This window comes from Hypomesus nipponensis, chromosome 28 (genome assembly GCF_054491055.1).
Source record: "Hypomesus nipponensis isolate SF chromosome 28, ASM5449105v1, whole genome shotgun sequence".
NCBI classification, from domain to species: domain Eukaryota; kingdom Metazoa; phylum Chordata; class Actinopteri; order Osmeriformes; family Osmeridae; genus Hypomesus; species Hypomesus nipponensis.
Genome location: NC_140388.1, coordinates 11,084,978 through 11,107,690, shown reverse-complemented (window position 1 = coordinate 11,107,690; position 22,713 = coordinate 11,084,978). Strand labels below are relative to the sequence as shown.

The following is a 22,713-nucleotide window of genomic DNA, read 5'->3' as shown; positions in this document are numbered from 1 at the left end:
GGAAGTGGGCTCCATGATGGACAAACAGGAAGTGGGCTCATTGAAGGACAAACAGGAAGTGGGCTCCATGATGGACAAACAGGAAGTGGGCTTCATGAAGGACAAACAGGAAGTGGGCTCCATGAAGGACAAACAGGAAGTGGGCTCCATGATGCAGCAGGCTGGCGGGGGTAAGATGTGTCTGTTGTGGTCAGCAGGGACTGGTCTTGATGACCTCTGCTCGTGTCATTAGATGCTACGCTCACCTCGAAGTCTCATCGATCTGACCTGCTTTAATAGCGCCAAGGAACGGCTGTTAGTATACATGTTGATGGGAATTAGGACTGGTGTGTGGATGTGTGTGTGTGTGTGTGTGTGTGTGTATGTGGATGTCTGTACAGACATCACCCCCTCCATTCTCTTCATGTCTGCTATCACAGTTATCACTTGAAAGACTTTGTTAAATGTAATTTGCCTTTATGACTTGAAGCTTGTCTCTGTCTCACCAGACTTCAGACTTGAATCTGAGCAACAGTGTGCTTGTCAGCCTTGTGGTTGGCAGGGTTCGACCCAGCCAATCGCGGGGTGTGGATTACCGTCGACTGGTGCTCATATCTCTTTGCATCATTTCTCGACATCCTCTTCAGCGTAAAAAGATGAATAATTAAAGCCACTTCAAACAAGCAGTCATGAAATATTAAAATGCTGAAGAAACAAGAAAAGCTTTTATCACCGTTGTCTCTCTCCCTCTCTGTTCCTCTCTCTTTCTCACACACCCACACACACACACACACACGACCCCCCAGGGGTAACACAGACAAACCGTTCCATTCTTCTGTGGTGTCAGCACATGCAACAGGAACCACAGAGGCTGTGAAGTTCAATAATTCAAACGCCGTTTTGATCTCACTCAAAACATTCAAGAGATTCCAAACTTGGGATGACGTGTCTCTTACGAGATGCCACGAGTTCCGGGAGGTCGGACGCTCAATTAACGCAACAACTTTTTTTTCCCGCTTCTCCTACTCAGTAGCCAAGATCGTGCGTGAAGCCTGGCTGTGCATGCGACCCGCTGTGCCGTTCTTTGGCCTGTGTAACATGTGGAAAGGTGGAGTTAGTCTGTGGAGGTCTTTGTGTGTTGCTGCAAAGAGCCAGAGGCCACGCTAGATGTGGCTGTAAGTGGTTCTTTGCAGTGTTTCCAGAAACAATCCCATGAAGTGTGAATAGGAAAACCCTCCCTCCCTCCCTCCCTCCCTCCCTCCCTCCCTCCCTCCCTCCCTCCCTCCCTCCCTCCCTCCCTCCCTCCCTCCCTCCCTCCCTCCCTCCCTCCCTCCCTCCCTCCCTCCCTCCCTCCCTCCCTCCCTCCCTCCCTCCCTCCCTCCCTCCCTCCCTCCCTCCCTCCCTCCCTCCCTCCCTCCCTCCCTCCCTCCCTCCCTCCCTCCCTGTTGTGGTTGAATGTAAAAAAAAAAAAAAAAAAGTAAACAAAATAGAAAAAAGGAGTGAATTAATGGTACTCACTTGAATGGTAAAACAATCAAGTGTGTTTGTGTGTGTTCATGCGTGTGTTTGTGTGTGTGCATGCGTGTGTGTGTGTGTGTATGCATGTGTGTGATCTCTTGTGACTGCTGTGAGAGATTAATGGCAGAAAGAAAATTCTGTTAAGGCAGAGCCGCAATCCGTTATCATATTTCAGCGTCGGCCTCTGATTTATGTATTTATGCGGGCACTTGTGTTTGCAATATTATAATGCCCCCTCCAAAGGGTACGCAGTCTTAAGTACACACGCGGAGGGCAGGACGAACAAGAACATTTTAAGAATAAAGGAGATGTCAGTTTCAGTTTGAAACAAGGTCCCACTCCTCTCACCTTCCGCTCTCTCTCTCTCTCTCTCTCTCTCTCTCTCTCTCTCTCTCTCTCTCTCTCTCTCTCTCTCTCTCTCTCTCTCTCTCTCTCTCTCTCTCTCTCTCTCTCTCTCTCTCTCTCTCTCTCTCTCTCTCTCTCTCTCTCTCTCTCTCTCTCTCTCTCTCTCTCTCTCTCTCTCTCTCTCTCTCTCTCTCTCTCTCTCTCTCTCTCTCTCTCTCTCTCTCTCTCTCTCTCTGTCTCTTTGTATCTCTCCCTCTGAGTCACTGTGTGTCGTTCAGCGGGGAATGAAAGGGGTTTGCGTGGGTGAGCGGTCATATAGTAAATCTAATCAGAGGGAGAAGTGCTTTTAAATGTCTCTTGTTCCTTGGGTCTGCCGGAGGGGGCGGAGGTGGGTTGGAGGGATTCTGTGTGCCTGGGTTCCCTCCCTCCTCTCTCCCCCTCTCCTTCCCTCCTCTCTTCTCCCCTCTGCCCCAGACCAAACTCCTGCGCCACCAGATGCAATTAATATCGAGCGGCGGGCCTTGGTCTGCTGCTATAATAACAGTGTTAGAACAAAGGTTAACGCGTTGAATCTAATCTCTCTCCTCATCCGTTTCAATGGAGTTGTGATGCACACACAGAGGTTGGAGTGGGGATGGAGGGGGGAATGGAGGAGGGGGGGGGATGAGGTGCAATGAGAGACGGGTAATCAAACAGAAGGCCCAGACGGAAGTGAAAATTAATTACTGGTCTCCATAAATTCAATGTCATGTCTCATTTTCCCTAATCCACCCTCCTGCCCCCCTCCCCCTGCCCCTCTGCCCCCCCTCCCCAGTGGGGCTAGCGGAGAGGCTGGGAAGCGCTAATGAAAAGGGCTCTTAGATGCTAATGGGAAATTAGCCCCTGTGTCACGTTTGGGAGCTGCCAGTGGTGGTCTGAGACTAAGAGAACAGGTGACACACCCCGGGAGGACCCCAGACTGCCAGTCACAGACAGACAGACAGATAGGTAGGTATACAGACAGGTATACAGACAGACAGACAGACAGACAGACAGACAGACAGACAGACAGACAGACAGGTAGGTAGGTAGGTAGGTAGGTATACAGACAGGTATACAGACAGACAGACAGACAGACAGGTATACAGACAGACAGACAGACAGACAGACAGGTAGGTAGGTAGGTAGGTATACAGACAGGTATACAGACAGACAGACAGACAGATAGGTATACAGACAGACAGACAGACAGGTATACAGAGAGACAGACAGACAGGTATACAGAGAAACAGACAGACAGACAAGTAGAGAGAGACAGACAGAGACAGGCAGACAGGCAGACAGACAGGTAGAGAGAGACAGGCAGGCAGACAGACAGGTAGAGAGAGACAGACAGACAGAGACAGGCAGACAGACAGGTAGAGAGAGACAGGCAGACAGACAGGTAGAGAGAGACAGACAGAGAGAGAGGTAGAAAGAAAGAGGCAGGCAGACAGACACACAGACAGGTAGAGAGAGAGACACACCCACACAGTCAGCAGAGCAGCTGGTGAGAAGAGGACGAGGACCTTGTTTGAGGACAGTTCTCTTGGACGCAGTGCATCAGCCATGATGGGCCACCCACAAAGCCTGGGATTCAGTTTCCTGTCAACACAGTGTGTTTGTGTGGTGTTCCTGGGCTCGCTGGCCGTGTGCTGGGCTGGGCCTGCTGGAGCCAGAGGCCTTGTTTAGATCATGTCAGGTCTTGAGGGGATTTTGGTGGTTTGGACTGAGTTGGGAAGACTCCATATCTCCCAGCTGGTGGAGGGGAGGGGAGGGGAGGGGAGGGGAGGGGAGGGGAGGGGAGGGGAGGGGAGGGGAGGGGAGGGGAGGGGAGGGGGAGGGGAGGGGAGGGGAGGGGAGGGGAGGGGAGGGGAGGGGAGGGGAGGGGAGTCCTGGGATCAGTCTGATCAGGCTAGATTGGGCTTGAGAGACCCAAACATGCTGAGAGACAAACAGCAGATGAAACCATCTCCATGGTCCCAGCTGACGAGCAGAGGACTGATGACAGCTGGAGATCACATGGGGCTTTGGGGACTGGGCCGTTGGACAGCACAGTGGTTTTGAAACTCAACATAATCAATCTCAGAGCTGTACCAACCCTCTATCTCCAAATCTCCAAATCAGAACTGACTGCCTTCACATGACAAGTCTCCCAGCGGTATTAAACCCCAGTCTGTCTCCATGTGACTGTCTGGGATGTGGGAATTAGCTGGTGGATGGCTCACATTCCTTGGACTCTTCCCCTCTCGCATAGCCAGCCTCCTCCTCTCTTCTCCTCCTGCTCTTTCTCCCCCTCTTCCTTACTCCTCCTTCCACTCCTCCTCCACCTCCTCCTACTGCCCTCCCTCCTCCTCCAGCCTCCTTCTGAGGAGTGCTCTAAAATGCATGATTGATGTCAACAACATGGCAGGACCCAGTCCAGAGTGGTGGTTTTGAGCAGGATTGCTTCACGACATGAGAAACAGAACAAAGTGTCTGGAGTATTTATGGACGTACTTTTTATGATGCGCAGTGACTCTCTCTCTTTCTCTGTGTATGTCTTTCTCTCTCTCTCTCTCTCTCTCTCTCTCTCTCTCTCTCTCTCTCTCTCTCTCTCTCTCTCTCTCTCTCATTCTCCTTCCTCAGCTTCTTGCCTCCCTGTGTTCTGGTAGAGAAATCCCCATGCTGCCTTCTTGAGCAGCGAGACCTCGTCCAAAAGCAGAAAACTAACTCTTGAGACGTAGAACCAGGCGGTGTTTATGTAAACGTATCTTCCAATTATCAAGTACACGTCTCTGTATCTGTGGGAACGCAAAGGAGGCTGGTCCATGTACTCTTTAACGTAAACGGCTCGTGTGGGGGAAAAAAAACTGCTAATGGTTCGAAACAAGCGTTTCTGGTTTTGTGTTGTTCGTGAAGAGCCCCATGCTGTTAGACAGAAACACTGATGCATTCTCTCTGTCTCTCTCTCTCTCTCTCTCTCTCTCTCTCTCTCTCTCTCTCTCTCTCTCTCTCTCTGTCTCTCTCTCTCATCAGGCATACTTCCGACAGGGTGTTGCCCTTCAGTACCTTGGTCGCCATGCCGACGCCCTGGCTGCCTTCGCCTCAGGCCTGGCACAAGACCCCAAAAGCCTGCAGCTCCTGGTGGGCATGGTGGAGGCTGCCATGAAGTCCCCCCTAAGAGGTGAGCTGTGTGTATGTGTGTGTTTGTGAATGTGTGTGTGTGTGGGGGGGGGGGGGTTGGAGTGTGTGTTTGTTGGTGTGTGTGTGTGTGTCAGTGGCTGTGGTTTTGACAGTTTGGCTGCATGTGCCTCTCCCACTTTCCTCTCCATATGCCTCTGTCTCTCCACCTGTCCAAACTCTCCTTGTTGGGGTAATCCTTATTTCCCTGTCGCTCAGTGAGTGTGTCACCGTGACTGTCTGTCTGACGGACGGGCTGGAATACACTTGTCAGGAAGTCTGTGTGGAAGTTTATCTTCTCGTCTGTTTATCTGTCTTTCTGTCAGCCTGTTTGTCTATCTGTCTGTCTCGTTGTCTGCCAGAACTCGACCACGCAACATACAGTCAGAAGTGTGCAGCTTGCGGATCCTTCCGGATTACACAATAACACTATTTTGTTATTGTCAATAGTCCTCGGTTAGCGTTCACCACTTCAGTCATTGTCTGCTCCTGCGAAAAGACCTGTTTCCCAGTGTGCATTTGTACGCACACACACATGCACTGCAGAGGAGAAGAGGGTGCTGAGTCATTGCACGGCCTCCCTCTCTCTCCCCCTCCCCCCTCCCCCTCACTCCCCCCTCTCTGCCCCTCTTCCTCTTTGCCCTCCTCCTCTCTCTGCCTCCCCCTCTCTCACCGTCCCCCCCTCTCTCCCCCTCTCTCCCCCTCCCTCCTCCCCCTCACGTAAACAAACACAGCCCCCGCCAGGCCGCTGTGTTTCAGCACGGCAACATGAGACCAGCGCGTCGCTCGCGGCTTCCAAGTAATAGTCATCCTTCAAAGCTGATCCTGACCGCTGTCTCCTGAAGCTTCACCAAACAGGAAGTGAGAGTGGCGAGGCCGGCTAAACTACGCCGGCAACACAAACCAGTCACAGGAACCTGAGGTGGACCAAGGCCCAGAACCAGAGGAACCTGAGGTGGACCAAGGCACCAGAACCAGAGGGACCTGAGGTGGACCAAGGCCCAGAACCAGACATCGGAGCTGGCCAGGACCAGCAGGAGAGGCGGACAAAATCTTGGCCCCGCGTTTTTTAATCTCCTAATTGTTTACCACATTTCTCCCAGCAGTGACAGGCGCAGGGCTCGGTCCAAGGTGTGTGTTTGGGAGAGAGGGACGGGTGGAGGTTGGAGGATTAAGAGCAGTGATCCTCTCAGAAGGGTTCCTGGCACGAGGGGAAGATAATCAGGGTTGCGCGGGCCAGTGGGGAGGGTGATCAGTGTAACACTGCCAAAGTCCTGACGGCAGAGGAGCTTCCTCCAGCTGAGGTCGAAGGCAGCCATGTTCCTGCCAGGCCTGCTCATCATCACCCACGTCAAGCAAGACTCCCAGGATGCACCAGGGGATTACGGTTTGTTTTTGCCCTTCCTGGACTGAAGCCGTGCCACGGTTCTGACGAAGCTTTGATCTTTGGCGGTCTGAAGGACGGATGTCTTGATCGCTCTGTCACGGTTCTTCGCTGCCCTTCTCTTCACCTCCCTCTTTCCTGCCTGCTCCTCCTCCCAGTTATCTCTCCTCCTGTTCCTCCTCTCTCTTTGCTTGCCCACGGTACAGATGCAATGCAACACAGAGGAAGGTCTTCTTGTGAAAACAAGGATTAGATGAGGCGATGAAAGGAAGACAGATCTATGGTTTGTGTCTTCAAGGATACCAGGCGTATGCCTACAATTCCCACATGCCAACTTTGTTGCCACTATTTGTGTACGCTTTGTATTCTAAAATCCCCTGGTTGTTACTGTGGAAAAAGCCGGGCATATTTCTCTGCACACATATTTTTTCTTTCAACCTTTTTCCCCCTCCTTTATCCCTCCCTCTCACCCTTCCTCCCTGTCTCCTCTACCTCGGTCCTGTCCTCCCCCCTCCCTCTCTCCTCTCCTCCCCCCTCCCTCTCTCCTCTCCCCTCCCTCCCTCCCTCCCTCCCTCCCTCCCTCCCTCCCTCCCTCCCTCCCTCCCTCCCTCCCTCCCTCCCTCCCTCCCTCCCTCCCTCCCTCCCTCCCTCCCTCCCTCCCTCCCTCCCTCCCTCCCTCCCTCCCTCCCTCCCTCCCTCCCTCCCTCCCTCCCTCCCTCCCTCCCTCCCTCCCTCTCTCCTCTCCTCTCCTCTCCTCCCTCCCTCTCTCCTCTCTCTCCTCCCTCTCTCCTCTTCTCTCCCCTCCCTCTCTCCTCTCCTCTCCTCTCACCTCCCTCTCTCCTCTCCTCCCTCCCTCTCTTCTCCCTCACTCCACTCCTCGCCTCTCCTCCCCTCCTCCTGATGGAGATGAGAGAGGTTTGCCCTGCGTCCACAGCAGAGCCCTGCTGGTGCTCAGTCATGTGACTCCCTCCCACAACAAAGAGCTCCGGCGCCGAGAGGAAAGTTCTCCCAGAAGCCTCTTCTCCATCTCTCTACACCCCCACCCCTACACACACACAGCATCAAACAGACACACACACACACACACACACACACAACATCACACAGGGTTGACAAACCTTCATCTCTCCCCGCGTTGAGCTTCATTGAGCGAAACAAGCCCATGTTGTTGTCATCGGTTGTGACTGTAGCTACGCTGTGCTGCGCGCTGTGGTTCACGGTTCTTGACTCTGTTATGATGCTGGTGTTGATGTTTCCTGTTTGAGGTGGACCACAGGCTCTGTTAGAGGGGCTCCCTAGACACGCCCACTCTACGCTGGCTCATGAACACACTGGCTTCATTTGTCTCGTACTGCTCTGACTCTAATGAAGCAGAAGGTACACACACAGCAGGGAGGGCCGCAAGTCCAGACCCCCTCCAGCCTCCCTCTAGCCTCCCGCCAGCCCCCCTCCTGCCCCCTCCAGCCTCCTCCCAGCCTCCCAGCCCCTTCCAGCCTCCTCCAGCCTCCCTGCCCCCTCCAGCCTCCTCCCAGCCCCCTCCAGCCTCCTCCCAGCCTCCCAGCCTCTTCCAGCCTCCTCCAGCCTCCCTGCCCCCTCCAGCCTCCTCCCAGCCTCCCAGCCCCTTCCAGCCTCCTCCAGCCTCCCTGCCCCCTCCAGCCTCCTCCCAACCCCTTCCAGCCTCCTCCAGCCTCCCTGCCCCCTCCAGCCTCCTCCCAGCCTCCCAGCCCCTTCCAGCCTCCTCCAGCCTCCCTGCCCCCTCCAGCCTCCTCCCAGCCTCCCAGCCCCTTCCAGCCCCCTCCAGCCCCCTCCAGCCTCCTCCCAGCCTCCTGCCTCGCGGCTCCCAGCCCCCTCCAGCCTCCTCCAGCCTCCCTGCCCCCTCCAGCCTCCTGCCTCGCGGCTCCCAGCCCCCTCCAGCCCCCTCCAGCCCCCTCCAGCCTCCTCCCAGCCTCCTGCCTCGCGGCTCCCAGCCCTACCAGCCAGACCAAGAGGAGCAGCAGTGAGACGTGAAATGGGAAGGTGAAATGACTCGTGGGGTTTTTATTCAAACGGGGAGAGAAACTGAACAGTCCCTTGTGACATGGTTCCGTCGCTGTTTGGCGGTCTCCCCGGGGAACGTTCCACTATGTCAGTGTCTCGCCCAGAGAGAGAGAAAGAGAGAGAGACACAGAGAGAAAGAGAGAGACAAAGACACACAGAGAGAGAGACACAGAGAGACACAGAGAGAGAGAGAAAGAGAGAGACAGAGACACAGAGAGAGAGAGACACAGAGAGAGAGAGACACAGAGAGAGAGAGAGAGAGAGAGAGAGAGAGAGACACACACACAGAGAGAGACAGACAGAGTGAAGGATGGCCTACCTGGCAGTGAGAAAACATGGACATGAATGTTCAACATCACAGGAGATAGTGAAAGGGGGAAATCATTGGAACATTCTGCATGTTTGTGTGTGTGAGTGTTTCGACCTTCCTGTATGTGTGTGTGTGTGAGTGAATTGCATGGATCTTGTGTTTGTGTGTGTGTGTGTGTGTACCAGACAGCTCTGTGTTGTCATTGGCGTTGCCGTAACTACCTGTTTATGAATCCTCCCTTCGTGACACTCCAGAGCGCAGTGATTTATAACACTGCACTGCTGTCACTTTGAAGGCAATTACAAGCAATGAATGGATATTATATGCAGGGCCTATCTCTGAAACAACTGCATTCTGGCAAGTGGTGGAACAGCATTGTTGCTCTTGAAAGAGCATCATCAATTATGTTTTTGAGGGCTGGTGTGTGGATGTGGAGGGGCATGGTGTGTGCGTGTGTGTGTGTGTGTGCGCGTGTGTGTGTGTGTGTGACTCAGTGTCTGAGTGGGGTTCGTAGAGTTGAGGCATGGCAGCATTGAGATGCTGTAGCAGTTTGTGTTTGGCTGCTTGCGAGGGTTCGTGTTGAGCCAGTGAGTGTGAGGAAGCGTCAGGGTTTTCCAGTCATGATAGCAGGCAGCAAGGCAGAGTCTCTGCAGGTAATATGCACAGCCCTCTGTGGGGAAGCGTTGACCTAAATAGCAGCTACGATGCTCAAAATATTTGCGAATGCAGAGGCGAACATCCCCCTTGATGTGTACGCACACACATGCACCAAAATTATACTTACACACACACACACACACACACACACACACACAGACACACTCTTTCTCTCTGAGAGTGTCAGTCTCACCCCAGTCCATCCCACCCCAAACCCTGCCCCCCCCCCCCCTCTCCGACACCCCTGTTGAATCGTGCCACCATGTGACATTGTGTGGCACTTTTCGGCCTTCCCGAAAGGTCACCTTGTCCTGTCTCCCTGGCTCCGCGTCTTCCGGCCTCTCTCCCCCACCTCGCCCCTTACTCTCCCCCTTCAACTCAGTCACGCACAGAAACAGGAGACCGGAACACAGGGAGGATGTAGAACACTCCGTCGTTTCACCCAGAGGGCTGGTTGTGAGGGTTGTCACGGCGACGGGTTGAGCCGCAGTCGAGCTGTCGGTAACGGTCGTGTTCCGACGGCTGTTGAAGCTCCCACCAAAATAATCCCTGATTTTGATCTCGTGTTTTGTTTTGATCTCTCGAAAAAGACATCAGTCGTTAAGGTTCGGTTAAAGAAACCGAACAGCAACTGCTGTTAATTGGTGTCAGCTGAGAGAGGAGGAGTACGATAGGGTGTAGCTGAGGTAACACATCTACTCTCTTTCATGTATCTCTAACCACCTCCTTCTCCCCTCCCCCCCCCCCCCCCTTACAGAGTCTCTGGAGCCCACCTACCAGCAGCTGCAGAAGATGAAGCTGGACAAGAGTCCGTTCGTGGTGGTGTCCGTGATTGGCCAGGAGCTGCTGACGGCCAATCACCACACGGCGTCCGTGGTGGTGCTGGAGGCGGCGCTCAAGATCGGCACCTGCAGCCTCAAGCTGCGCGGCTCCGTCTTCTCTGCCCTCAGCAGTGCGCACTGGTCGCTCGGCAACGCCGAGAAAAGCACAGGCTACATGCAGCAGGATCTGGAGGTGGCCAAGACCCTAGGTGAGGAGCCGGGCTAGGGGCTAGGAGCTAGGAGCTAGGAGCTAGGAGCAAGGAGCAAGGAGCTAGGGGCTAGGAGCTAGGAGCTAGGAACAAGGGGCTAGGAGCTAGGGGCTAGGAGTTAGGAGCAAGGAGCAAGGAGCTAGGGGCTAGGAGCAAGGAGCAAGGAGCAAGGAGCTAGGGGCTAGGAGCTAGGAGCAAGGAGCAAGGAGCAAGGAGCTAGGGGCTAGGAGCTAGGAGCTAGGAACAAGGGGCTAGGAACTAGGGGCTAGGAGTTAGGAGTTAGGAGCTAGGGGCTAGGAACAGGGATATTGACCAGGGACCAGGAAGTATGGATTATTGGGTCGACACAGTGGTCTAGGAGTCTGGCTCCGTGGGCATTGATGTGTGTATGGTTCTACTTATCAGGTTACTTTGTCTGTCTGTCTGTCTGTCCTGTTCACACCTTTGCGTGGGTGTATGTCTGCGAGTGTGTGTGTTAAGGATCTTCAGCCAGCACAGATTGCCTCTCCTCTCCTCGCCCCACCGCCCAGCTTGACACGCTAGTGGGCAGAGAGGCAGAGAAGCAGTAGATAAGGGCCTGCCTGCTCCCCTGGTTCTCCTCCAGCTGCCAGCTCCTCCAGCCTGACCCCGCCCGTCTCCGGCCCCGTCTGGGGGGCCTGTCTGTCAGGCAGAAATAACAAGGCCTCCCCCTCTCCCTCTCCCCCCCAAACAGGGGCCTGGAGCCCCAGCCTACCTGCTGCCAGTTAGCTACCATGCTCTGGAGGTCTCCACACAGCTTAGAGAAGGACAGAATGATGGTAGCAGGAGAAGAAGCCACAGGGCCAGGCTGGCGCACCTCCTCCTGGTCCCCTGGTCCCCGGGGGCGCGGGGCCTCGGTGTGGAGTGCTCCTATTTCCGCTCCTTCGTCCTGTCCTTTACTTCACCTTCCTCTCTCCCCCTCCCTCCCTCCCCCCCTCCAGGTGACCAAACAGGAGAATGCCGTGCCCATGGAAACCTGGGCTCAGCGTTCTTCTCCAAGGGGAACTTCCGTGAGGCTCTGACCAATCACAGGAACCAGCTGGTCCTGGCCATGAAGCTGAAGGACAGGGAGGTAGGACCCTCTCTCACTGCCTCCTCAGGGGGCTGGGCTGGGCTGGGCTGGGGGTGGTCTGGGGCTCAAGGGGGTAGGTCTGGGGGTGGGGGGGTGTGGTGGTATAATCCAGTGGTATAGCCAGTGGAATGTTAACCTTTATCTTTTAATATATATTTGTTTTGTACTGTGTGGGGCGGGGGTGAGACAGAGGCCTTGTGCCCCTCCACCTGTGTTTCCTGTGGTTATATAGAGGGTCACCCAGATGGAACATTTCTCCGACAAGCAGGTGCTAACGGATCTTTTCTTCTCTGTGGTCAATGTGTAGGTACAGGTTTGTGTGTAAATCAGTGTGTGTGTGTGGATGTAGGCCGGTGTGTGTGTGTTTGTGTGTGTGATTTTGCTGTGTGCAGCGTTTCCGGGGCTTTTTTTCGAGGTTGTCTGAAGGAGAGAGCTGAAAGGCAGAATCCAGGGCCCATCTCCCCTCAAACAGAGGACTGGGAAGTGGGCTAAGAGAACAAATGAAGGTGATTAGGTTAGGGAACAAGAGAGGAGATGAGGGAGGGAGGAGGGGAGAGGGGGAGGGGAGGTAGGAGGCGAGAGAGAGAGAGAGAGAGAGAGAGAGAGAGAGAGAGAGGGAGAGGGAGAGGGAGAGGGAGAGGGAGAGGGAGAGGGAGAGGGAGAGGGAGAGGGAGAGGGAGAGGGAGAGGGAGAGAGAGAGAGAGAGAGAGAGAGAGAGAGAGAGAGAGAGAGAGAGAGAGAGAGAGAGAGAGAGAGAGAGAGAGAGAGAGAGAGAGAGAGAGAGAGAGAGAGAGAGAGAGAGAGAGAGAGAGAGAGAGAGAGAGAGAGAGAGAGAGAGATGGTTAGACTTATAAGTAGGTCTTAAAAAGCAGCTGGTGCTAGTTGTTATCAATGCAAAGTGTTTATGCAGATATTAAGCAGATATTCATCCTGTGCATGTCTCCGGAAAGGCCAGGGCTTTGCCAACAGATGCTGATTCTCCAATGTCATTTACACAAATGAAGTTGTTTAGATGTGGAACATGGAAAGAATGAGAAAAATGATAGGGTTTCTCTCTCTCTGTCTCTCTCTCTATCTCTCTCTCTCTCTAAATCTCTCTCAGTTCAGTTTAGTTCAGAATGCTTTATTGGCATGACAGTTCAGGTTGAGCAGTATTGCCAAAGCAGTCCCTATTGAAAGGACATTTTAACATATGTATCATAGCATTTACATTATAACAATAATAATATGGCAGTACAATATAACAGTAGCATAGTAAGAGTAACAGTAACACATAAATGCATGTTAATGTACAGAAAGGTTTTAACAGTTGTACAGGGTTGGTTCACTGTCCCACAGTCCCTCTCTCTCTCTATGTCTCTCTCTCTCCATCTCCTCTAACCCCCTTTTTTCTCTCTCTTCTCCGGTCCAAGAATGACAAGAACGGGCTGGAGGCTGGGTAGAAGGGGCTGGAGGCTGGGTAGAAGGGGCTGGAGGCTGGGTAGAAGGGGCTGGAGGCTGGGTAGAAGGGGCTGGAGGCTGGGTAGAAGAGGCTGGAGGCTGGGTAGAAGGGGCTGGAGGCTGGGTAGAAGGGGCTGGAGGCTGGGTAGAAGGGGCTGGAGGCTGGGTAGAAGGGGCTGGAGGCTGGGTAGAATGGGCTGGAGGCTGGGTAGAAGGGGCTGGAGGCTGGGTAGAAGGGGCTGGAGGCTGGGTAGAAGGGGCTGGAGGCTGGGTAGAAGGGGCTGGAGGCTGGGTAGAAGGGGCTGGAGGCTGGGTAGAAGCCTGCCAATCCCAGGGGCCGACACGTGTGTGTGTGTGTGTGTGTGTGTAGAGTTAATGGGTCATCAGTATCTAGTCTGGGAGTTGATTCTGATTGTAAGGGTCTCAGTGCCCAACTCTTATTATGCAGTAGTAGTAATTGGCCGACCAGATGGTAGGATTTAATGAGTGTGTGTGTGGGTGGGTATTTGTGTGTGTGTGTGGCGGTGGGGGTGTTTGTGTGTTTTTGCGTGTGTGTGTGTGTCCTAATGATACCGTAGGTGTCGTACCATGCTGCCAGCTGGACAGCCAATAGGAAGGCTTCTTTGCTGTGGTTCTGTAATCAAGCCACAAGCGTGGTAGTGCAATCCAACTCACTGGATTGGCCATTTGATGTTTTTGTAAGTGGGGGAAATCCCTCTACGCACGCACACACACACACACGCACGCACACACACACACACATACACACTGTGTTCTTGGAAGTGGGACAGTCTTGTGGTTCCTGGAGGTGTTCTGGTCTATTTGGGGTCACGCTGAGGTCATCCCACCCTGGTAATAGCTCCCTCCTCCCCCCGTCCCACTATCCCCCTCCGGTCCTCGCTGGCCCCATAATCAGAGTCATATGTGTGTCACACCACCTGGCCTCTCTCTCCGAGCACCTCGTTCGCCCCTCGCTCGCCCCTCCGCTGCTGTTGTTATTTCTGATGTCAGCCTATTATCTGGCTTCTCTGAGATGAGGGGACTTCCTGTCGGGCGGCGAAGCTGGCCAGGAGACAGGATGTTGCGCCGGAGAGGATTTCCAGCGGAGGGTGAAGCCAGTCGGAGTGATGGAGAAGGAGGGGAGGTGGCACTGTTTTACAAACAGGGAACCAGCACTGAGAGAGAGAGGGGGGCAGAGAGAGAGAGAGAGAGAGAGAGAGAGAGAGAGAGAGAGAGAGAGAGAGAGAGAGAGACAGAGAGACAGAGAGACAGAGAGACAGAGAGAGAGAGAGAGAGAGACAGAGAGACAGAGAGACAGAGAGACAGAGAGACAGAGAGACAGAGAGACAGAGAGAGAGAGAGAGAGAGATCAGGTCGTACTGGGAGAGAGGGGCAGAGAGAGAGAGAGAGACATCAGGTTGTACTGGCATATAGGGGCAGAGAGAGAGAGAGAGAGAGAGAGAGAGATAGCAGACTAAGATCTAACCAGGAAAGCCTCTCCATAAATCACAGGCGGTAATTGGATCCTGTTTTTATCAGCAAAAGAACAGCATATGGCCTTTCTTTCATCTGCTAATGCCCTGCTAGCCTGGCCCCACTCTGAACACACTAGAGCACGCTGGAGCACATCAGAGAACAGGAACCTAGAGTAGAGAACAGTAGAGCAGACCAGAGTAGAGCAGTTGATTAGAGTTGAGTGGGAGTGTGGCAGAGTAGAGTAGCTTAGAGCAGAGACCAGACCAGTGCCTTCGAACAGAGAAAGGGATTGTGGGTATTGTAGGAAGTGAGCCACGCAGAGTTCCCCCAGTCGCCTGCAGCGTGACTGGGAACTGCGGTCCACAGCAGTGAGGTCATCCTTCCGCTCGGGTTTCTTGTCCCGTTGGCCTGTGGACAGACCCAGAACCGTTCCTCTCGCTGTCAGACAGACTGTGGATGTAGTGTGCACACAGTCTCCACCCCTGTGTGTTGCCCCTGCCGAGCTGGAGTCTTAGACTGGAGGAGGAGGGGGAACAGCCCCCCAGCGGAGTTCAGACGAGTCACAACAAACACCCCTGATGTTTAAAAGAAGTTCCCCCTTTCTGCTCCAAACTTTACTTTCCCTCGTCTGTTTTCCGCGTGCCAGTCAGGTCTTAAATAGTAGCTCTCCCTGGATGGATGGAACCCCTCATTTAGGGTCGTGTGAGTATTTAGGAGAAAGTGAGGCAGGCTGCTTGGCGTTGGTGCACTCTGTAATTACCTCCCCTGTGATGTTGAAAAGAGATTTAGCTGCTGGCGCCCCCACACCCCAACACCCCCCCCCCCCCCCAACACCCCCCCAAGGTTTAAAGAGTCAGAATTCTAGAAATCAGAAAAGGGAGCGCCGAAGAGAGTTCAGCGTCAGCCATGTTGTTTCCACTGGGTCTCCACCCCCCAAACCCCAACCCCAACCCCTAGCTCTGCCCTCCCTCCCTCCCTCCCTCCCTCCCTCCCTCCCTCCCTCCCTCCCTCCCTCCCTCCCTCCCTCCCTCCCTCCCTCCCTCCCTCCCTCCCTCCCTCCCTCCCTCCCTCCCTCCCTCCCTCCCTCCCTCCCTCCCCACCTCCCTCCCCACCTCCCTCCCTCCCCACCTCCCTCCCTCCCCACCTCCCTCCCCACTTCCCTCCCTCCCCACCTCCCTCCCCACCTCCCTCCCCACCTCCCTCCCTCCCTCTCTTCATCTATCCTCCCTCCCCACTTCCCTCCCTCCCCACCTCCCTCCCCACCTCCCTCCCCACCTCCCTCCCTCCCTCTCTTCATCTATCCTCGCTCCCTCGCTCCGTCTGCTGAAAGGAATTTGCGCCCCTTCACTCTGGAGGTGATGGGCCATTTCACCGTGTGTGTGTGTGTTGGGGGGAAGAGGGTTACGGTAGCTGGGGAATGAGGTAATGATTGTCCCGGCCCCCCATCCAGCCGAGGGGGAGACTAGGGTGGGGGTGGGGCGCTGGCAAAGGAATAGTAGGTGTGGAGGGGCAAGAGGTTGTAGCAGGTGGTGCAGGGTGTGTGGGGGATCTGTGTGTGTGTGTGTGTGTGTGTGTGCGAGGGACAGGCTGAGGGATGGGAGGTGAGGCTGAGGGGTGAGGAGAGGGCTGAGGGGGTGAGGTGAGAGGAGAGGGCTCAGGCTGTGGGTGTTCCTGCTGTGTCAGGGTCAGTGCTCGTCAGGTCTGCAGGTCTGGAGGGGTTCATTAAGGAGCCATTAGGCCCCTGTCTGGCTGCATGTCTTGGCTACTGAGTTTATAGATCCCAGTGTAATGAAGGATGAGGGGGGGGCTTGGTACCCCTGCACCCCACCCCTCCATCCCCCACCCCTCCAACCCCACGCTCCAGTAATGATAGAGGAGGATTTGGGGATAATAGAGAAGGTTCATTTGGTTATGAAAGCGTTTCCCTCAACATTGATGACTATTAGGGGTGATAGGTGGGTTGGAAGGCTGGTGGGGGTGTAGGTGGGCATGTGATAGGTAGATGGGCAAGTAAAGGAGTCGGTAGGTCGATGGAGCAGAGGTGACCAGCATGTCTCCTACAGGCTAGCGGAACAGTGCAGCTGCAGACCATAATGACACGCACTCACTGGCTCACAACTGTGTGTGTGTGTGTGTATGTGGGGAGGGGGGATGTGGGGCTGGGAACAGCCAATGGGCCTTGACCGGGAGAGAGGAAACAGGAATGTGCTTGTGTGTGTGTGTGTCTCACGGACTCGAGGACCGTTACGTTGTCAGAAACAAAAAGAAGAGTTTGTAGAAAATACCGGCAACAATCACAACTTCTCCTCAGGGTCCAGTCACCTGGGGGGGGTCACGTGATTCTTCTATGTTCTTGCACACACACATACACACACACACACACACACCACACACAGACACACACTCTCCAGGCTCCAGCCTGGTGCTGCCTGGTGATTTATTGCTCCTAATTTGATTGTTGCAGCACACACACTCTCATCTAATCAGCCGACGTGTTGGTATGTAAGTGATGCTCACAGGCTGGGGCGGTGTGCCAACCACCGGCGGTGAAACAGGTTTATACGTCGTCGTAGTAACCGTCTACAAGATAGCCTTGACCCGAGCACACGGCACGCAGGTAAACCTTTGGTGTGTAAACGTGTGTGTGTATGTCTGTGTGTGTTTGTATGAGTGTATATGCGCGCGTGTGTGTGTGTGTGTGTGGAGGGCTGGTAAAAATCTATAAGTGTGTGTGTGTGTGTGTGTGTGTGTGTACATGTGTGACAGTGTATGTATTTGTAAGAGTGTGTATGTGTGCGTGCATGTGTGTGTGGAGGGCTGGTGCAAATCTATATGTGTGTGTGTTTACTCTGCTGACCGTATGACGCAGTAGTGTAGCTCTAGAGACACTGTCAGAGAGATGAACGACCACCGTTCTATCCACTGCAGTTCTCTGTCTCCAGCCATCCCCCCTCTTCCTCCCTTCCCCCTCTCTCTCTCTCTCTCTCTCTCTCTCTCTCTCTCTCTCTCTCTCTCTCTCTCTCTCTCTCTCTCTCTCTCTCTCGCTCGCTCGCTCCTCCCCCCATCTCACATCCGCTCCTCCGTGTCTCTCTTTCGTCCAATCGCTGTCCCCCTCTCCCCCCGACTACGTCCATAGAACCTCAGCTACCGTACGTGAGCGTCAGAACGTTCTAGAACGTGACCGAGTGTTCCGGAGTGCTCCGGAGTGCTCCGTCGTGCGAGCGCCCAGCTTCCTCTGTGGGCCCAGCAGAGCTAAGGAGGCCAACGGGATGTCACCAATCGGAGCGCTGCTACGAACCGGCAGTCTTTCCGGTGACGTCCTCTCCAACTGGGGCATGTCCCTCTGCCTCGCGGCCATTAGGCTCCCGGCGACTTGGAAATCCACCCGTTTTTCTCGAGTGTTACACCTGGTCTGCGTTTTTGTGTCGCGGTGCGGCGGTAATCACTGGAGCTTCACAGGGACAGATTAGAGGACAAATAAACAGTGACATGGTCACGAGGAAACCCTCTCAAACAGCCGACTGCTGCCGGGGTGCTTTCTATGATTATAGATGACAAGCAAGATACAAACAATACACTCGTCTCTGAGGGAGGGAGGAGAGGGGGGGAGGGTGGGAGAGGGGGAGAGGGGGGGAGAATGAGTGTAAGAAATTAAGTGAGGGTGAGGGATGGAGAGAGGGAGGGGTATTGCAAAACTGCGCTACTGTCGTTGAGATGGTATTGTTGCTCTCCTGGTGCTGTTGCCCAGGGTGAAGCTCACCCGTGTCCTGTGTCCTGTGTCCTGTGTCCTGGTCCTGTGTCCTGTGTCCTGTGTCCTGTGTCCTGTGTCCTGTGTCCTGGTCCTGTGTCCTGTGTCCTGTGTCCTGGTCCTGTGTCCTGGTCCTGTGTCCTGGTCCTGTGTCCTGTGTCCTGTGTCCTGTGTCCTGTGTCCTGTGTCCTGGTCCTGTGTCCTGTGTCCTGTGTCCTGTGTCCTGTGTCCTGTGTCCTGTGTCCTGTGTCCTGTGTCCTGTGTCCTGTGTCCTGGTCCTGTGTCCTGTGTCCTGTGTCCTGTGTCCTGTGTCCTGTGTCCTGTGTCCTGGTCCTGTGTCCTGTGTCCTGTGTCCTGGTCCTGTGTCCTGGTCCTGTGTCCTGTGTCCTGTGTCCTGTGTCCTGTGTCCTGTGTCCTGGTCCTGTGTCCTGTGTCCTGGTCCTGTGTCCTGGTCCTGTGTCCTGTGTCCTGTGTCCTGTGTCCTGTGTCCTGTGTCCTGGTCCTGTGTCCTGGTCCTGTGTCCTGTGTCCTGGTCCTGTGTCCTGGTCCTGTGTCCTGGTCCTGTGTCCTGTGTCCTGTGTCCTGTGTCCTGTGTCCTGTGTCCTGTGTCCTGTGTCCTGTGTCCTGTGTCCTGGTCCTGTGTCCTGTGTCCTGTGTCCTGTGTCCTGTGTCCTGTGTCCTGTGTCCTGGTCCTGTGTCCTGGTCCTGTGTCCTGTGTCCTGTGTCCTGTGTCCTGGTCCTGTGTCCTGTGTCCTGTGTCCTGTGTCCTGTGTCCTGTGTCCTGGTCCTGTGTCCTGTGTCCTGTGTCCTGTGTCCTGTGTCCTGGTCCTGTGTCCTGTGTCCTGTGTCCTGTGTCCTAAGATGTGTGAGATGATTTGACTGCTGTGGAGACAAGATGTGGAAAAAATCTTCATCAAACCCACAGTGTGGACCCCCCCCCACCCACACCCACAGCACAGGACACTGCTGGCGGTCTCAGGCGTCCAGTACGCACGCCCCCTCCCCCACACGCCCCTGTCATCCTCCTCATCCTCCCCCTGTCATCCTCTCAGGGCTGTGTCCAGACTGGCCACAGAGCCCTTTAAAGACCTGGAAGTGCATCCTCTTTCCTGGACGATCGATAGTGGAGCTGTCAGCAAGATGAATGGAAGCTTTAGGAAGTCCATTTTAATGAAGGAGAGAGAGAGGGAGAGGAGAGAAGGAGAGGGAGAAAGAAAGAGCAGGACAGAGAGAAAGGGGAGAGAGAGGGGGAGAGAGAAAGGAGGGAGAAAGAGAGAGGGGTGGAGAGACAGAGAGGAGGGACAAATAGAGAGAGGGGGGGAAAGAGAGATTGGGGAGAGAGAGAGGGGGGGCTGACAGGGAGAGGGGAGAGAGATGGAGGGGGCAGCGAGGGAAGGAGAGAGTGGAAGAGGAGAGGGGGAGCAGAAACGGAGAGATGGACGTATAGTGGGAGAGACAGGAAAGAGGGATACAGAGGGGAGAGAGGCAGTGACTGTGTCAAAGGGTGTACAGAAATGCATGCGTACTCTGCACAGGGACCCAGGGGAAGGAGCAGGGTTGATTTAGCTAGTGTAAGATCTATTTTCAACCCAGCAGTGTGAAATGGCTGCTTGGATGCTCGCTAACACGGAGACCCACATTACAGCGCTGTGGGGAATTTCTTCTGACCTGCTAAAACAGAAGTCCTTTAGTCATAAGCCGTGTGAACACTGTCACCAGGGCACTTGAATAAACCATGTTGTTACAACCCTTACCCAACTAAGTAGACTCTGGCTCCAGCCCAGAACATACCTCTTGATTCTAGGACAGCATGTCAGCTTCGGGAGAATGTGCAGGAGCTGGCCTCTGGAACCACGTTTCAAACGCATTCAGGGCCTGTTGTTCCCGTCGATACACGCGCAGATATCTGCATGGTAACTGGTGATTAGGAGCCGGGGTCAATGGGGGTCAGGGACAGCCAATCCCACGAAGCGACATTGTCCTCAGGGTACATAAGCGTTATTCTGCTCACTGGAACAATTAGTGGCCTTGATTAGTCACCGCGGCTGTGTGAGGAAGGGGGATCGATTGTGCACATAGCCAGGGACTGGCTGTAGCCTTGTGACAGCGTCCCCCTGACCCCCCCTGAACCCCCCCCCCCTGCCTCCCCCCGCCACAGTCCAGCATCTCTGGTCTGGAAGCGAGGACACTCCGATGCACTCCGGCCTGGCCGCAAGGTCACAACCAGCAGGAGAAGTCCGGTAAAAGAGCTCACGTCTGGTGACGCGGTGTAGAGAGAGGTCTACAGGAGACCCTAACCCCTCCTCCCCTCCCCCTCTCCTCCCCTCTCCTTTCCTCTTCTCTTCTCCTTTCTTCTCTCTCTGAAACTGGAGACATCCCTCTGCCCCCCCCACCCTCATCCTCCTCCGCTCGCCTCTCTCTCTCTCTCTCTCTCTCGCCTGTCTCTCTCTCTCTCTCTCTATCTCTCTCTCGCGCTCTCTCTGTGGTTCAGCAACAGTCAAAGTTTCGTACAAGCTTAGCACTCTGCTTTCTACCTGGTATTCTGGTGATGAGTTTGTCCTTAGAGAGAGGCTGGAATTCAGATGGTTTAGCGAAGGTTGTGTGTGTGTGTGTGCATGTGTGTGAATGTGTGTTTGGTTGTGTGTGTGTGTGTGAAGGGGGTCTAAATGGGGTGTATTCCTGGAGGATCGGGGAGGTTGGGGTCAGAACATCTTGCCGTGTTTGATGTATGTATTATATATAGCTGCTGTTGGCTGGGATGTGAAGGGCTGCATATTTCCAGAGTGAGGAAAACGCTGCTCTTGTAACGCAGGCTGACAGGAGGCCAGTGAGGAGATCTGCTCTCTGGTTAGACTAGTCTAGCAGCCCCCTGTAGCACCTCTCTCTCTCTCTCCCCCCCCCCTCTCTCTCTCTCTCCTCTCTCTCTCCTCTCTCTCTCCTCTCTCTCTCCTCTCTCTCTCCCTCTCTCTCTCCTCTCTCTCTCCTCTCTCTCTCCTCTCTCTCTCCCTCTCTCTCTCCTCTCTCTCTCCTCTCTCTCTCTCCCCCCTCTCTCTCTCCCTCTCTCTCTCCTCTCTCTCTCCTCTCTCTCTCCCTCTCTCTCTCCTCTCTCTCTCCTCTCTCTCCCTCTCTCTCTCCTCTCTCTCTCCTCTCTCTCTCCTCTCTCTCTCCTCTCTCTCTCCTCTCTCTCCCTCTCTCTCTCCTCTCTCTCCTCTCTCTCTCCTCTCTCTCTCCTCTCTCTCTCCCTCTCTCTCTCTCTCTCTCTCTCTCTCTCTCTCTATCTCTCTCCTCTCTCTCTCCTCTCTCTCTCTCTCTATCTCTCCTCTCTCTCTCCTCTCTCTCTCCTCTCTCTCTCCTCTCTCTCTCCCTCTCTCTCTCCTCTCTCTCCTCTCTCTCTCCTCTCTCTCTCCTCTCTCTCTCCCTCTCTCTCTCTCTCTCTCTCTCTCTCTCTCTCTATCTCTCTCTATCTCTCTCCTCTCTCTCTCTGTCTCTCTCTCCTCTCTCTCTCTCTCTCTCTCTCTCTCCTCTCTCTCTCCTCTCTCTCTCCTCTCTCTCTCCTCTCTCTCTCCTCTCTTTCTCTAGCGTTCGTCCCTGACTGCAGCAGTGTCAGCATTCCTGGCTCTGTGGCACGGGTCTAACTCTCCCTAGCTCTGGCTGTTTGAGGAAAGCTGTGTGTGTGTAGAGGTAAGAGGAGGAGAACTGTGTGTGTGTGTGGGGAGGAGGTGGGGGCTGTGTGTGTGTGTGTGTGTGTGTGTGTGTGTAAGTGGAATGTGTCTGTGATAGAAAACGCTCAGAGAAGGCAATAAAAATGGAAGGGAAAAAACGTGAGGGCTAAAGTGTGCGAAATGAAAGTGCTTCATCTTCAGCGGAGGAAGAGCTGCGATCTGGACGAGCCAACCTGCCTGTAGTCTGGACACTCACCACGCACACACACACACTTAACCACGCACGCTGACACACACACACACACTGAACCACGCACGCTGACACACACACACTCTGACAGACGAACCCACGGACACGTTGATTGGACAGTTTGTCCACTTGTTTTGTGCTCATGTCTGAGAAAGCTGTGGTAGTATTAATCAAAGAACACAATAGTCCAAGAGGTGTGTATCAGCCTTGTTGTGTCAACAAAAGTGTGTGTGTTTATAGCTGATGTAAACTGTATAGATAAACATTTAGACCTGCTGGTAGCCCTCCTGTTTGCAGTGGGTTTGCATGTCGGTATGTGCGCATCGATGTGTTTTAGTGTGTGTGTGTGTGTGTGTATCGATATGCGACTGCACATATGCACATGTGATTGTGTGTCCGTGTGTGTGTATCAGTGTGTATCAGTGTGTGTTTGGTTAGTCTCTGAGTATGTGCATAGGCACGTCTGCAACTTCATTTTCTTTCAGCGGGGCTTAGTGTGATTAGGGTGGGAGTTCCTCCCAGGGGCTCATCATGAGAGAAACACTCGCTCCACAGAGGCCAATCACAGCAGCCGCTGCCTTCTGACAGCACACTGGGGCTTCTCTCT

General features: G+C 54.4%; 1 protein-coding gene across 1 annotated transcript in view; it reads left to right on the top strand.

Moving 5' to 3' along the window:
• ttc28 (tetratricopeptide repeat domain 28) overlaps nucleotides 1-22,713 on the top strand; it is a 166,920-nt gene that overhangs the window by 86,654 nt on the left and 57,553 nt on the right. The window contains exons 3-5 of the mRNA XM_084694739.1: nucleotides 4,879-5,026; nucleotides 10,168-10,440; nucleotides 11,400-11,530. Of these exons, the coding sequence (XP_084550865.1) occupies nucleotides 4,879-5,026; nucleotides 10,168-10,440; nucleotides 11,400-11,530 (552 nt within the window). The remainder of the gene's footprint in view (nucleotides 1-4,878; nucleotides 5,027-10,167; nucleotides 10,441-11,399; nucleotides 11,531-22,713) is intronic.